The 16,188-nt window shown below is 39.1% G+C and overlaps 1 protein-coding gene across 8 annotated transcripts in view; it reads right to left on the reverse strand.

Moving 5' to 3' along the window:
- Positions 1–16,188, reverse strand: part of Snap91 (synaptosome associated protein 91) — a 115,437-nt gene that overhangs the window by 37,620 nt on the left and 61,629 nt on the right. For all 8 annotated transcript variants that reach the window (XM_085689485.2, XM_085689484.2, XM_085689487.2 and 5 more), the window contains exons 9-11: positions 14,817–14,858; positions 8,130–8,200; positions 2,400–2,427 (exon numbers count right to left, since the gene is read on the reverse strand). In XM_085689485.2, coding sequence (XP_085545611.2) covers positions 2,400–2,427; positions 8,130–8,200; positions 14,817–14,858 — 141 coding nt within the window. The remainder of the gene's footprint in view (positions 1–2,399; positions 2,428–8,129; positions 8,201–14,816; positions 14,859–16,188) is intronic.

Here is a 16,188-nt window from a genome sequence, read left to right on the forward strand (position 1 = left end):
GGAACAGGAGTTACAAACAGTGGTGAGCTGCCATGTGGGTGCTGGGAATTGACCCCCGGGTCCTCTGGGAGAGCAGTCAGTGTTTTTAACCACTGAGTCATCTCTCCAGCCCTAAATGAAGCTTTAAAATGTCACAAAAATCACTTTGAAGCAAAGGATGGATAAGGAAGTTATGGAAGATCTTTCCATTTTCTAGTGTCTTCTTCAATTTTCTTCTTCAAAAACTTAAAGTTCTTGTCATATAGGTTTTTCACTTGTCTGGTTAGTTACTCCAAGATATTTATATTTGTGGCTATTGTGAAGGGTGATGTTTCTCTGATTTCTTTCTTGGCCTGTTTATCATTTGTATATAGGATGGCTACTGACTTTTTTTGAGTTAATCTTGTATCCTGCCACATTACTGAAGGTGTTTATCAGCTGTAGGAGTTCCCTGGTAGAATTTTGGGGGCCACTTATGTATGTATACTATCATATCATCTCCAAATAGCGAAAGTCTAACTTCTTCCTTTCCAATTTGTATCCCCTTGATCTCCAAGGCTTCCCAATGGAACACAAAAGTTCATCAATGGAATCAGAAAACACCAGCTACACAGCTAATGGCATATTATCCATGCTGGACACTAACTGCTCTTAAAAAAAAAGGGAAAAAACCTTCAATTTTTAACTAATACTGGTAAATAAACTTAGAAAAAGTGATGGTGTATAAAGTAGCAGGGAGAATGTAAAGACACCACGTATACTACTAACGCAGATACAGAAATGAAGGTGAGCAAAGGCCCGTAACAGAGGCTTTGTAACAGGAACCTCTAATGTAACGTGGGACCTTGGAAAACACAACACCAATGAACATCATTATGACAAACAAAAATCAGAAAATTTTTATTTGGCTAGAATGTCAAAAAAGACTGTCCTAAAGTAAGCCCTGATTTGGTCACACTAAGGAGTCATAATCTAGACATTTTCACACAGGTTTGTTTCTGTCTCAGAAAAATTGAAAAGATGTCTGCTTAAATTTTTTTCAGGCCCTGTGAGAATTTAAATAGCCAGTCAGGCACAGGCAGAGCATCTGCCATTTGGGAGTCTCTGGCACAGTCATAATGACATCCCTGAATATCTGTAATGGCAGCAATTACATAATGGAGATGTGTCAAAAAAAAAAAAAAAAAGCACATCTATTACACCTCTGCCTAAAATACCGAGTGGCAGATGTGAACTATGGGCCCGAGAGAGCACATGCTCTTGTCAGGGAAAACCCTGCCATTGTCCTTTGACAGCTCAGAATGAGGGGAGGGGCGGCTGAAGGAACTATTATGATTACTCTAACAGCCATGCTTGGGGCAAAGGCACCTACTAACATTTTTTTTTCTGTATCATTAAAATACAAATAACACCCTGTTCCTGATCTATACAGAGATTTATGATGTGTGAAAAGAATTTCTAATTAACAAAACATTATACAGATACAGATGGCTTTGGCTGTCACAGAGGTACAAGAAAAACTCACCTATTTAAGAACTCAGGTTCTAAGAGAAAGTGGAATCACTTGTAAATATAACCTAATCTTGTCTCAAAAAATATAAATCAAGTGATCCATCAGTCTCACGCCTAGCTGCACACCCAAAATAAATTGAAGGCGGAGTCTCAAACAGATTATTTCTCTTTATACATATTTCTTAAGATTTTTCTAAAAATTTATTTTCTTTATGTGTATTGTGAGTTCCTAACTGTCCACAAAAGTACCATGTGCACGCAGTTCCTGCAGAGGCCAGAGCAGGGCATCAGGTTCCCCTGCACCTGGAATCACTGAAGGTCGTGAGCCACTCAGTGTGCGTGTTGGGAACTGGGCCTGGCTCCTCTGCAAGAGCAGTGATTGCTCATAACTACTAAGCCATCTCTCCAGTCCTTCAACCAGACATTTCACAGAATAGTTCATAATGTTTGTCATCTGTCATACTGAAAATCTGAACGTAACTCAAATACCTATTGGCGGACAAATGAACAAAATGGGGTGTGTGTGTGTGTGTGTGTGTGTGTGTGTGTGTGTGTGTGTAAAAGAAAGGTTTATTCAACTTTAAAAAGAAAATCTTGGCCTGTGAGGCTAGGCTGAACCCTCAGGACACATTAAGTAAAATAAATGAATTATGAAAGGCCAGACTGTCTGGATCCACTCAGACGAGGTATATTTGTAAATGTAAAAAGAATGGTAGTTTCCAGGGACTGAGGTCAGGAGGCATGGGGCGTTACTGTTTCATGCCTCTGGACTTTGACTTTTAGAAAATGAGAAAGGTCTGAGAGTGTGGTATGCTTGCTGTGTTGCAGAATGAACACACTTGGTGTTTTGAGCTTTATATTGAATGAAGCGGCATGTAAAAAGACACCCAAGAAACAACTCAACTTACCTTACTTAACGGAGAGGGAGCACCAGATCTAAAAGAAATACAAGAAAATGAAATGAGAACATGCCTAAGGATATCTGCAGAAGCAGAAAGTCTGACGACATGCTGTTCGGCGCCAGGGCTGTTGTCATGGTGCTCTCATGGCCAAAGAGGAGCCCACACCACCTGTCTTTTACTCAGCGAAGCTCTTGTCTCAATGCTTTCATTGACTTAATATCTAGCAATGGACATTCTTAAATTCAAAATGATTTTTTCTCAATTCATTGTTGTTTATGTCCACCAAAAAACACTGCTAGAATTTCTTCTAAAAGTTCCGCAATCCTTGTGAAAAGGTACATTAGATAAACTTTAAAAAAGAATACCTATTATTCCAAAAGTTAGGAAGCTCAAGGAGAAAATCATACATTGCAATTTATTTAACTTCAACTCTTACACATAAAAGAAGGAACTTTAGAGAAAAAAGGCAAGATCCCTGTGAGCCTCATGGGTGAGTCAGACTCAACATGCATGACTACATGCCTGTAGCTTGTATGTGTTATTTTCAGGCCTGTAATGAAAACTCTTTAGGAAAAATATTTCCATATGTTTGCCATAACTAGTGGGAGTGTGACAGAGAAGAGCAACCTGGATGATTACTTCTGAGGGAATATGAAGGAATGGGACAGTCTTTAAAGGGAACACCGACTCTAGCACACACTAGATAGTCACGCTTTAGAAACATGTGCCTGAGCAGCTCACCCTTCCCTAACATGGGGTGGCCTGAAATGAATAATAAGGAAAGAATGAAGGCAAAGCAAACTTTAATAAGAAGCTGCAGTCAGGGTCAACTATAAGGATGGCTTTCGTTCAGGAGCAAATACCAAAGTTAGTAACTGGGATTTTGTCCAATCCTATGCAAATTCCACCTATTTACAGACACTATGTGCCAGCTACTATTTTATGCGTGCCTATAACTTCCCATTTGAAAGGTTCCACTGGAGTGAAGACATTCGGTGTTTTTGCATCTACAGAAAAATGGATTTAGGAATCTACAAATCGAGTACACCATTAAGGCTGAAATATCATGAATTTTTGGCTTAACTTTTTTCCCACTTACATCATTTTCCTTCATACACTTGCAAAAGGAAGGAAATTAGACATATCATAAAAACATTAAACAAGAAAAATGAAAATGAAAACTTAAAAAAATAATGTTTACTTGGCAAAACAAAGCAAAGAAAGAAACCACAAACACTCTTTGACACGGTCACTTTCTGAGAAGAAGTGACTTTTCTCTCAGTCAAGTTTCACAAGCCAATTAATTCTTCCTGGTACTGATATGATGAGTCACTGGGTATAATAAACAAGAACTCCTGAAATGTTCGCCAGCCAATACACAGACAGTGGGACTGGCTTCTACTCCACAATGAGCCCATGTAAAAAAACCGACAGAACACTGCCCTCTGCTGTTAAAGAACTCAACCTCAAGCTGTGTGAAAGACCATCGTCACTGGTGTGTGTGATCACCCTTCACAAAACCCCACAGGAACACTCTTACTAGTGCCTGTGGCTATCCCATGGATTAAACAGACGAGCGAGAATGGACTGCCTCTCCCTGAGCGGTCAGGACACTTGCTGATCACATTTCAACTGTCTCTCATCTCAATCTTCATTGCTGGGGGCTAACTAAAAATAACACATCCTGCCGTTGTATTACCTGAGCACTTTATACAATATCGAACATTTTGGGTGGTATTAATTGAAATTTCAAGTAAGAATGTATTTATGTACTCATTTCATAGTCACCAATGAACCAAAAGTCTTAAGACACTGTCTTTGGCCTGACAAGAGAGCTCAGTGGATTAACAGTGCTTTCTGCCGAATATGATGGCCTGAGTCTGACTCCTGGACCCATGTAGTGGATAGAGAGAGTCAGGTCCCACAAGAGGTCCTCTGCCCCTCCACACACACACGAATAAACAAATAAGATGTAATTAAATTATCTTATTTGGAATTAAACTGTCAACATGGGAACCTCTGTTCCCATTGGCCCTATCTGGCCTTTGCTATGACGTATTCAGAGGTGTTTCGATGGGGCCATTAATCACTTACTGAAATCTACACCAAGGCTGACTGCTACCCAGAGCTTGTCCCTGGTCCACATTATACCCTGCCCTAAAGAAAACACACATGGATGGACATGTGTTCTTTTCCCATAGGTCATAAACAGCTGCTTTTGGAGAATATTTTGCCTGATATTCCATCCTACTGCGCCACTGACACTTAAAAGAGAGAAAATGCTACCAATTTTTTGAGTACAGACAGCAGCATTTCCTACAAACTAATATTCATTTTGACAATTTCATGCATAGTGTGTCCCAGTTGGATTTTTGTCAACAACACAAGATAGAATTATCTGGGAAGAGGGAGCTCCACTGTGAAAAGGCCTCCAGCAGAATGGCCTGCAGACAAGTCTATAGGGCATTTTCTTCACTGATGATAGCTGTGGAAGGATCGAGTCTACTGCGGGTGGTGCCATCCCTGGGCATGGGGTCCTAGATGGTATAAGAAAGCAGACTGGGCAGTAAGCAGAGTTCCTGTAGTCTGTTTCAGTTCCTGCCTGCACGTCCCTGTCCTGACTGATTTTCTTGCCTTGACTCCCCTCATTGACTGACTGTAAGCTGTAAGGTGAAATAAACCCTTGCCTCCTTAAGCTGCCTTGGTCATGGTGCTCATCATAGCAATGGAAACTTAACCAGGACTTACAGAAATCTACTACATAGTAGATCGTTGAGAAAACTAAGGCACTACTGAGAATTTTAAAGGAGAATGAATGACCTATACTATAACCTAAGAAAATAATCCTTAAATTGCTACAAACAGGCCTACAGACTTTTTTTATGAACACAGAAAATATTAATGCTTCTTTAAAAGATGGAAATAGCAAGTTCTCAAGAGAAGAACCTTTGTTACTTACTTCATCCCCAACAATAATTCCTATGTAGTATTGAACATGAATGTTATCCACAAAAATACAGAGATGTAAGAGCCTATCAATATCTTGCAAACAATTTTAATTACACAAGATATATTGGGTTTCCTACATGCTCAGCTCAACACTTAGTATGCCATAATAGAAATAAAATCAATTTCAGTTTTCTGTGCTATGAAATCATAAAGGAGAAAATACACAAAGGTATGCCATATAGTATTCCACGATATTTAATGCCTGTCAGTGGACATGGTACTAAAAGTGAAAGGCATTCATGTCTAATCTAGCAGTCTTTTTGTTTTGTTTTGTTTTCAAGACAGGGTTTCTTTGTAGTCCTGGAACTTGCTCTTGAACTCAGAGATTTGCTTGCCTCTGCCTCACGAGTGCTGGGACTAAAGGTGTCTGCCACCACACCTGGCTTAGGCTTATCACAGCAGACATTTGCAATGGCATATGCATACACAAGGGTTTAGAAGAGTTTTGTAGCGCTACAGGACGGCAAAAAAAAAAAAAACTAACAAAAAAAAAAAAACAACCTCAAACAAGCAATCTATGCTCCTTATAAAATTGCCTTGGCCTTCTACAGTGTACTGGAAGACAATCTTTCACTTACTTATTAAATGAAATAATGAAGTATCTTTTCTAAAAGACAGTTACTTAAACACCTAAGAGATACTGTTAATTATGATCCAACAAGACCCAAAGGAAGCGAAACCATTCTTTCCAGACACCTTGGGAGAAAAAAAAATACATAATAGAAACATAGATGCAGAAGATGGACACTAATCAATTTTCAAATTTTCAGATACCAAATATAGAATAGTAAGTGGTTTTTGTTACCAAATGCAAAGTCACTTAGCACAGTACTCACCCTTCACTTAAGTTCCCATGGAAGCACAAATACACAAAGGAGAAATGAGTTAACTACTACACCTTGTTCTTTCTTAAAACCAGATCAAGAAAAGACTGATTAAAATGTGTTTTCAGTCAATTACTGAAAGGAATCTGGCAAGCATAAAGTGATTTTAAAGAAACAAGAAAAGTTATTCTAAGCTGAATGAGTTTGGCTATGGACTACATATGGAGTTTAGTTCCTATTTCTAAAAATGCCTATGGGTAAATTTTCCTCAAATTGGCCATACAAGGGCAGGTTCAGAGTCAAAGGCTGGCTTAAGAGGCTGTAGTTGGGGAAAAAAGGCTCTGGTGAAGGCTGCACTGGACGTTTCATTAAGAAACATGGCGAGGTCGGCAGTGCCTGCCTGAGAGAGCAAAGGCCTGAGAAGCAGCTTGCAGTACACATAAGGCACTCAACAGGGACAGACAGACAAGGGCCTTCAGCCACTGGAGCAGGGACAGTTCTCAACTCTCTACGCCCATTTGTCTAAGCCCCAGTCAACTCATCTGGCTTTCCAACTATCCCAACAGAGAGTGGTCTGGTGTATTGTAATGTGGTGGTCTCACACCAACATCTGGTCAACCACAGCTACCCTAGACCACAGCCTGGCCTAAAAACAACCAGAGAGGTCTTGTCATCCATCACTGAGGCTGTGTGGACAAAGATGCCCACAAAACTTCCCTACTGAAAAGTTAAAACTATACCAGACACTGTTTATAAAACCATATTAAACTAATTTGGGGGAAAAAACACAGCTGATGTGACAACAAGACATAAGCCTAGGCTCCGAGAGGATGCCCAGGGAGGGATCACAGTGAGTTACATTTTCACAGCTCTGTCATTGACAAAAATAAAAACGCACAGACAACCCCAAATCTATGGCCAGCCATTAGCCCTGCAACAACTAATTCCTGAGCTATCTATCAGAAGAACTCAGTGAACTCCACCTGAAGTTAGAACCACTAATGAAGACTGCAAGCTGACCGTGGAGCAGGGACTGCTTTCACTGTTCACATAATAAAGTGCAAAACAGTCCCTGGCATCTAGAATCAAAATTCTCTTGGAATTACCCATGTGAATAAAAAGCCACAATACAGGGAAGCTCATGTCTAAGGAAGGAAGGCTTCATAAATAGATGGGATTGCAGAGGGTCCTCCCAGGAGGCACAGGATTTACACCAGGAGATAGGTAGGTCCAAGGCTGAAGAAATACAGTGGGAACAAGGGATGAAAGCTGGAAAGGAGCAGGCCTTGTGCACAGACAAGTCCGATGTCCGTTACAGAGGTGGGGAAGAAAGGAACCTGGGCATTATTTTGTACACAATGAAGAAAACAGCCAAAAATTAAGTACCCAAGCAGGAAGTCCTCAGAACCAGAAAAACTGTATGAATCATCGCCTGCCTGCTGCTCCCGCTACCGAACGATGATTCTGGAGTAAAGCATCAGCAGCAAGGTGTGCCTGACACTCAAGGAAGCGTGGCCCTGAAAACCACACTCGAAGGCTTCTCTTTTCTCACACTGCAGCTGGGAATGTCTCAGTATTCAAGGACGCTTGTGAAATTCTGCTTGTTTTAGTCCCAGCCACCCACAACAGCCTTCAGTTTTCGAGAGTGACTTCTAAGGGCAGGTCCAGTCAACCTGCTGTGAGCCACTGACTACTGCATCAGCTGCAGAGAGGCTGAGGTCAGGTGTCATCTGCTAGAATAGGATGGGTAGGGTGTCAGAGGGAACCCTGGAGACCGGCAGCTAAGCACACCCTGAAGCTGCACTGGAGGAGGTTACCCCCCCCCCCCCCCCGAGAACTCTCATTCTCATAAAGAACCACTTGGTGTTTTTCATCTTGTTTACGATATACGAGCAGTGCGTACTTGTTTCCAGGTTTCTTTCCTTCTAAGGTATTTAGATGCTGTTCAAGGGTCTCCATAAGACTGCTGGGAGCCTACAATAAGAAATAAAAATAAATATCTGTGTTGTTCTCTTTCAAAGCAAGCACACTTTAACATCACTGTAACCCTGGATAGTGGAGGCCTATGTAAGCATCCTCACATCTGTGTGAGATGATTTCATCCCAGGTCCTTTGATATTTAGGTATTTAAATTCTGTGTATCTCAGATAGGTCCACCTTAAATAGACTTACCTCCACTGCATACTCAATGACATTACAACAGGGTTTCAGTGAAGGGTGTTTACCGGATTGGATGGGTGTTTACTGTTAGTGCTTAGGTGGACTAAGATCGAGTTCATTACCACTTTACACAGAACCATAGAGAAAAGGCACTTATTAGCACCCAAATTCAAAACATATGTGCCCAATGTAAATTTATAGAAATTTGAAAATACATTAAAAATTCACTTATGCATGCCTGGTTAAAATATTAGGAAATATGATCACCACATTTAAAAAAAAGGGGTAAGTGACAAAAAGAATATAACCTTAATACAGAGTGGCAATTAAGATTTTCTAATTATTTAGGTATTTAACATATATATATGTATATATATATATATATATATGTAATCAGCAAATAGAATAGTGTATACCCCAACATATTTGTTATATTTCAATCCTCAAAAAATTTCTTTGTGTTTCTGTAAGTCAAATTTCAGGCAATAAAAATGGTATTTCATTGTATTCAAAGGGGAGATAATTATTTCTACAAATATTTGCCCAATCTAGTCTTCAAGCATTAGAAATTGAATATGCTTTTTCTTTCAGTGCAAACTAGACCTCAACAGTGTTCAGAAAAAAAGCAGGTAATCATAAAATACCTGCCTACAATTATTGGTACAACCTGATGTTTGTTTTACAATGGGAAATTAAATTTGAAGGAATTTGCACTAACCATGCTAACTGCTAAAGCACAAAAAAGTTGGCAAGAAATTCACATAATTTTATATTCTAATATACTTAATAACTAAATCAGATTCTTATTAAAATTTTTTAATCTTTAAGGTTTAGGTATTTAATATTAATTTTCATTTTAATAATAAACTCAAAATTTCAACATTTATATGATTATTATATGTAATTATATGATTATAAATGCAAATTAAGTGTAAAATCATAACCATATATAGAAGTTAGTATGTAAATAAGCATATTGACTTGATTCAAGTTACAAAAGTGGGACAGAAATGGATGCCCATATCAGCATCGTCAAACAAACTTAGACTTCAGAGTGAAAAGCTGTCAAGGAATCTAGAAGGTTCTAAGATGATGCAAGATGGAATTTCAAATACAGTTCAGGTGAAGACAGATTTATTCAACAACATCCAGCAAAGTTCACTGAGAATAAATAATTTTGTAAGTGTCAAATGAATTTTTAACATGGTTAATGGGAATTCTCTTCTATACATTAGATTATATATTATAAGGAAATGCTCATTAAATAAATGTGCATTGGAACTTTAAGCAGAAAATATAACTGAATTAAACCTTCTTAGATAAACTTCTCTCTGGTAACTTTACTCTTTTCACTATTGATGTTAAAGATGATAGGGAAGATGGACCAAAGCGGCCTAAGAACAAACTCCATTTCTCCTTATTCCCATATAAATTATGTTGGGAAACAAGTATCAAGTCACAGAATCTCTCTTTATCATAAGACCCGTGTCCTCTGCATGTGAAATGAAATGTAAACACAGTATGCTCCTTTGGCTAAGTGCAAATTAAGAAGTTTATATAGGAAAAGCAAAAACTATTTAATTTAAAATGCAGAACAAAACACTGCTAGCAACGACTCCACAGAACCCACAGTCTCCAGTCTGTTAGTACTGAGATTAAATCAAAACATCAGAAAGACAGATTATAACTTAATTCTCCCCGGGAAATTTCTGTTCCTCATCCCCTCTTTTTGGAGACAGGATCTTACTATGGAGCCTGGCTGGCCTTGAACGCAGAGAGATTTCCTTTCTGCCTCTTGAGTACTTGGACTGCAGTTGTGTGCCACCAGGTCTGGTGGGAAATCTTTTAATAACTGAAAAAACTGAATGCTGAAGTAGAGATGACAACAGCTGTGAAGGAGACGGGTCAGGATGCTGCCCTAGCCGACTTGCTCCAGCGAGTTACTCTACATATAATTAAGTTTGAGCCTTTTATCCTAGGGATTTTCAAAGGGCCTTAACGTTTGTATTTCTCATAAGGACATGTGATCCAAGAGAAGATCTTCTTTGAAAAAAAAAAAAAAACCTTTGACAGGAATGTCCAGGAGCACATGATGCACATCCTTTTCACTGCTGGTGGAGGACCATTTCCTCACACAGTAGGCACCGCATAAAGATGGCCTCCTCTGGGAGGGCGGGTGGCGTCCTGAACCTCAAATTAGGCAAACTTTCAGAATGCCTCTGCCACAGCGACAGAAACTTAAGAACACTGAGAGTCAGTAGCATCTTTACGTTCTCATTTCAGAATAAAGGCCAACCAGATTGGTACACCAGTTCAAAGAACAGGAATTGGCTTGTGGCAGCTGACGGGTAACAGCAATGGGTCACAGCATCACCAGCGTCATACACTGTAACATGAGATGTCTCTTTGCCAGCGGTTTGCAGGTCAACCAAAACTCCGAGCACCAAACCCTAAGAGTTTCTTCATACACGGAGTTTAAAGTTTGGGCACACACTCCAAAGAGAAAATGCTACTATGAGAATTATTTGGTTGAAATAAATTTATTCAACATAATATGAATCATAAATAGATTCATCTGGGCATCTGCTGTGATGCCCAGAGTTTAAAAAAAAATCCATCTGCCATTTATATACCTTAGGTCGTGAAACATGAAAACCAAGTTTAAAAATACACAAAGGTAATTCAAATCTGGATCAGATCTCAGACACTATTCTAAGTGCTGAGGAGAAATATTCCAGTTGGGAGATCATACTCTCTTCTTCCTCAAAACACTACCTTAAGTGTCTTTTGGAAATGTAACTGATCGTCACGGATCATCTAAATGTGTTGATGCTATATGCACACGGGTGTTTACTGTTCACCACTTAAGTGGAGAGTATGTATTAAGTCCCTTTGCTCCCTTTTTTTGGAGAAGTTTTAATTCCCTTTTATTCTAAGTTCAAAAGGAAGTCAGCTCACCATCATTTCTTCAACTGAATTCCTATTTATTTTGCAAAGAAAAAAATGGTTTTTCTCCAATAGAGTCTCACTGGGTACATCAACCTCACGCCCAGCAGTAGATGGCCAACACAAAATGACCCCAGTGGTTATTTTTGTAGACTTTTTGTCTTATATTGCTTTGCTTGGGCAGGTTTTTTTGTTTGTTTGTTTGTTTGTTTTACTGGCCTTTTGCTTGTCTATTGTGGCTTCCAATTTCGTTTTTGCACTTTTGTTTGATGTGTGTTGTGTTTTTTTCTTTCTTTATTCTGGTTTGTTTGCCTGCCTGCTTTCTAAATACAGAGAGAAAGAAGATATGGGTTTGGGTGGGTGAGGAGGGTGGACATATCTAGGAGTTAGGGGAGGGAAAACTGATAAGAAATATTGTATGAAAAAATTAATTTCAATTTGAAAAAAAAGAAAAGAAAAGAATTCATGCCGAGTGAGTTTGTTCATGAGTGCAGCACACACAGGTGAAAAGAGGGTGCTGGATCCCTTGGGGTTGGAGTTACAGGCCGTGTAAGCCACTTGACGTGGACCTGGGAAACAACCCCGGTCCTCTGCAAGGGTGGCAGGCACTCTTAACCCAGGCCACCCTTCAGCCCCTATGTAATTCTTTCCAGAAAGACATTTTTTTTTTTTTTTTGCTCACTCTGTGGCTAGATGAAGTAGCTCTAGAAGCTATGAAGGAGCCCAGTGATCAGACCTCCATTTAAAAGGAGCTAATGGAGTCACACCACCTTGTACTGCGGATTCATCTCTAGATTAATCCGGATTTAACACTCTCTACAGGTTTTCACTTCAGAAAATCTCATATTTCAGCTTGAACCTGTCTGTATTGTTAGGGGACTGGGAGGTCCTAAATCTGTAGCTCAGTGTGAGATCCCCCTTAGCCTGCAGAAGGGGCTCTAAAAGATAATTTATGGAGATGTGTATGTGGCTCACGCTCACGATCACCAGGAAAACACAAGCAACCTACTAGTTAAGAATTTCCACAAGCATGCAGCACTCTCCTATTTAAATTTAAATGTGCATAGAGTTCAGCTAGAGGAGTTTTTAATGGGGTGGTAATTTATACTGGCATTTATGCTGCTTTTAGCACACAAGGAAAACAGGACAGAACATTCTGGATTCTAATGACTCTATTATAGACTACCTTAGGCTCAGGAGAGGAGTCAAGTTGGCTTTCCAAGCTCTGACACATATACTGTACAACTTTAAATGTGTCTACAGACTTCTTGAGCAATTACATAAGTTGCAATGAATACTATGGTATCATTAAAAATAAAACCCAAGGATGTGCCCCTTCTTTCAATGATCTGCTATCATTTTCAAAACTGAAAACCAACAGAGGTATTTATATAGTCCCTTGGCTCTCTCATAGTGTCTAGACTGCCTAAAAGGAGACAGTGAGGGCCTGTTCTTACCTGTCAGGCTCCCCTGAACTAAATAGCTAGTTTGTATTTATCCCACAGTGAGGGTTATGTATAGTGTAAAAGAAAACTTGCCATTTCTAAAAACTCTTCATTGAACTAAACCTGTAATGCCCATCTTTTATAATATGTATTATTTATCTGGAATAGCTAGGAAAAAGATGCAATGTAGTTTTTTGCTATAGATGAAAAAGTGAAAGCATCAATTTTCTTATGTTGTTACAAAGTAAATCTACTTCAACAAAAATATTCTTAAAATAATATTTCATGCGTATTTAATATTTACCAATGCTCAAAAATATCAGCACCTTATTCAGGTATACACTTCAATAGGTAACAGTAAAAGGAGAAGAAATTTTTTAACTAATATTTCATCTATGCATGGACTCTGTCTCCCCTTAACTAAAGAATATACTGCTATTATTAGTCCATGAGCTTAATTTGTAAGAATTATTGATATTTTATATTTTAGTAATATAAAAAGAGAAAGCCTTCATCTTCAACTGTCCTCATTTTTAGTAAAAAGTAGTATTTACATATTATTTTAAATATGCAAATATTTCAAGAAATTATAAAGATGGCATGTTAATAATAGATAACGTGATATTATTTAAAAGTGGGGAATGGGACTAGAGAGATGGTTCAGTGTTAAAAGCATTTGCTGATCTTGTAGAAGACCCTGGTTCAGTTCCTAGCACTCACATGGTGACTCACAGTTGACTCTAGCTCCAATTTCAAGGCATCTGACCCCCTCTTCTGGCCTCTGTAAACTGCTACACGCATGTGGTGCACATGTGCAGGCTCCATACATACACACAAGTAATTAAAACAACCTTTCAAACCAAGAGGGGATTTCATTCTTTTCTACTATAATGACTAAGTTTAAAGAGATACAACATTCACTTGACTCATGACCAGCATGTGTTGCGGGATATTTGAGCAAACTGTGTAAAGATGTGTCACTGATTTACCTTGCCTGCCTAAGGCACCTGATTGGTTTAATAAAGAGCTGAATGGCCAATAGCTAGGCAGGAGCGATTAGGCAGCACTTCTGGGCAGAGAGAGGAACTCAGGATGAATGTAGGTGCCTGTCAGTGAGAATGTAGCTGTCAGTGAGACATGAGGGGAGTCAGACATACAGAATGAAGGAGAAATGTAGAGTCACATGGCAGAATGTAGATTAATAGAAACAGGTTAGTTTGAGTTATAAGAGCTGGTTGGTAACAAGCCTAAGCTAAAGGCCAAGCTTTCGTAATTAATCAGAGGTCTCTGAGTCATTATCTGGGGGCTGGTGGAGACCAATTACAAGTGTGTAAGCGAACAACTTTGCAGCACCCCCACAATACTGCTTCTAGCAAAAGGCACGTGTGAGGCTGAAATTTACCATCACAGGGTGTTGGAACCACACCTGCTCCTGTCAATTATACTGAAGACCAATTTTTAACTTGGCATCTGTTCTCTCTGACAGCTCTAACATGGCTGGTAAGGAGGCCCAGACCTTACTGTCATTTTAAAACTGGGCCCAGAAAAAAAAATCACGTCCCTATTAGCACCACTTAGAGCATTTATCCAGGAAGCCCTCATCTTCGTAGGGGCACGAGGGGAAATGCAAGACCTGGACACCAGGGTTCCTCCCTCTGCACTGTCCCTCAGGTCAGGCGCAGGCAGAGAACAAGGACAGCACAGATCGCTCACGTGCTCTGATGGCCAGAAGTCACCCTGAGACCCCAAGCCCTGTCTCAGACACAACCACTGCTCTCACTGGCTCACGTTCATGAGGCAATGAGCCCAGCTAGGACGTTCAGTTGCCCTTAAAGAAGCCACAGCTGACAGGAAGGGAAATCTTCCTTTTCTCCCCAGAAATAATCAATAATTAGAAAAAATTAGTAAGGTTGAATAATTTCTGAGAAAACTGGTTTGCTTAAATTCAAAATCTATGAAATATTTACAAAGTATGCCCATTTGTGACAACCTATTAATTATCAATGTCTTCTCTACTGATAGGCCCTCCAGACACTTACCTGTGTGAGATCGGGAATGTCACCTTTGTCTATACCAACTTGCTGTGAATTAAAAAAAAAACAACAAATAAAATTACTAATTGGGTTTTTATGACTTTTTTTGGCATTTAATGTAAAGTCATTACAGCCTATTCTTGGTGTAAATCAATTAGTGCTCTGAGTATCAAGCTTACTTTAAGCATAGTTTCCCACACAATATAATAAGGTAACGAACTCATTAATATAGTTAACTCTCAGTTATAACAAGTTTATAGAATTTTACTAGAATACAAAAATAAATGAAAACATCCTGAAGTGTAAATTTTAAATGTACCCTGTATGTTCAATAGAAACCAAGAAATTATGAAACCATTCAAACAAAATTTAAATTATTCTATCCACAGAGTCCTTGGGGAATTGTTATTTTAGGTTATTTTATTTTAATCTTTTGCTCAGGGAGTAGCTTCTATCCTCTCTTTCACAGACAGAATCACTTTGCCAGTTTCTTAGACAGTCTTCCAGAGAAGCAGTTCTCAACCTGTGGGTCGTGACCCTGCCCCCCGGGGGTCACATATCAGATATTTGTACACGATTAGTAACAGTTTCAAAATTTCAGTTATGAAGTGGCTATGAAATAACTTTATCGTTATGGGTGACCACAGCATGAGGAACTGTATTAAAGGGTTACAGCATTAAGAAGGTTGAAAACCACTGTTCTAAAGTTTATACATAACCAAGGGAATCTGAAATACAAGTATTTATTTTTCTTCCACCAACAGCGGCATATGAAGTACACTAGACTTAATTTTCCTTTTCTTTTTAAAAATAAAACAAATTTAACCAAATTAACTCACAAATCAAATTATCATATAGTTGGCTTTAGGAAGTCACCCTAACCCTGTCTCAGTCCCAGACTACACACCCCAGGGAACGTGCACACGGTTAGAATGGCCATTCCAAAGCTTAGGATTTTACACTTTCACTGTCGATCGTGTTTTCATTCACATATCCAACACACACACACACACACACACACACACACACACACACACACACGACTGGCTTTATATTCTCCATAAGGACTCATGTGTCCCCTTGCCTGCACTCTTTCCTTCTCTGTCATCTAATGTCACCTTCTCTTGGTCACCCTTCCAAGTGTTACACTATACCCACACTTTGAACTGTTCATGTATTCATACATGTAATACAGGCTGGATTCACACAGTCTCTTTTCTTTCTAAGTTCGGGTCACCTCACTTAATATTGTATTTTCCAAGTCTGCCCACCTTCCTACAATTTTATGATTTCATTTTCTCTGCACTTTTCTATTTTGTATTGGACTTAATTGCTCATTAAGCTTAGGGGGTATGTCCATGTTAGCATAGAGAATGTC

Source organism: Myodes glareolus, chromosome 4 (assembly GCF_982192425.1).
Source record: "Myodes glareolus chromosome 4, mMyoGla1.1, whole genome shotgun sequence".
Classification (NCBI taxonomy): Eukaryota; Metazoa; Chordata; class Mammalia; order Rodentia; family Cricetidae; genus Myodes; species Myodes glareolus.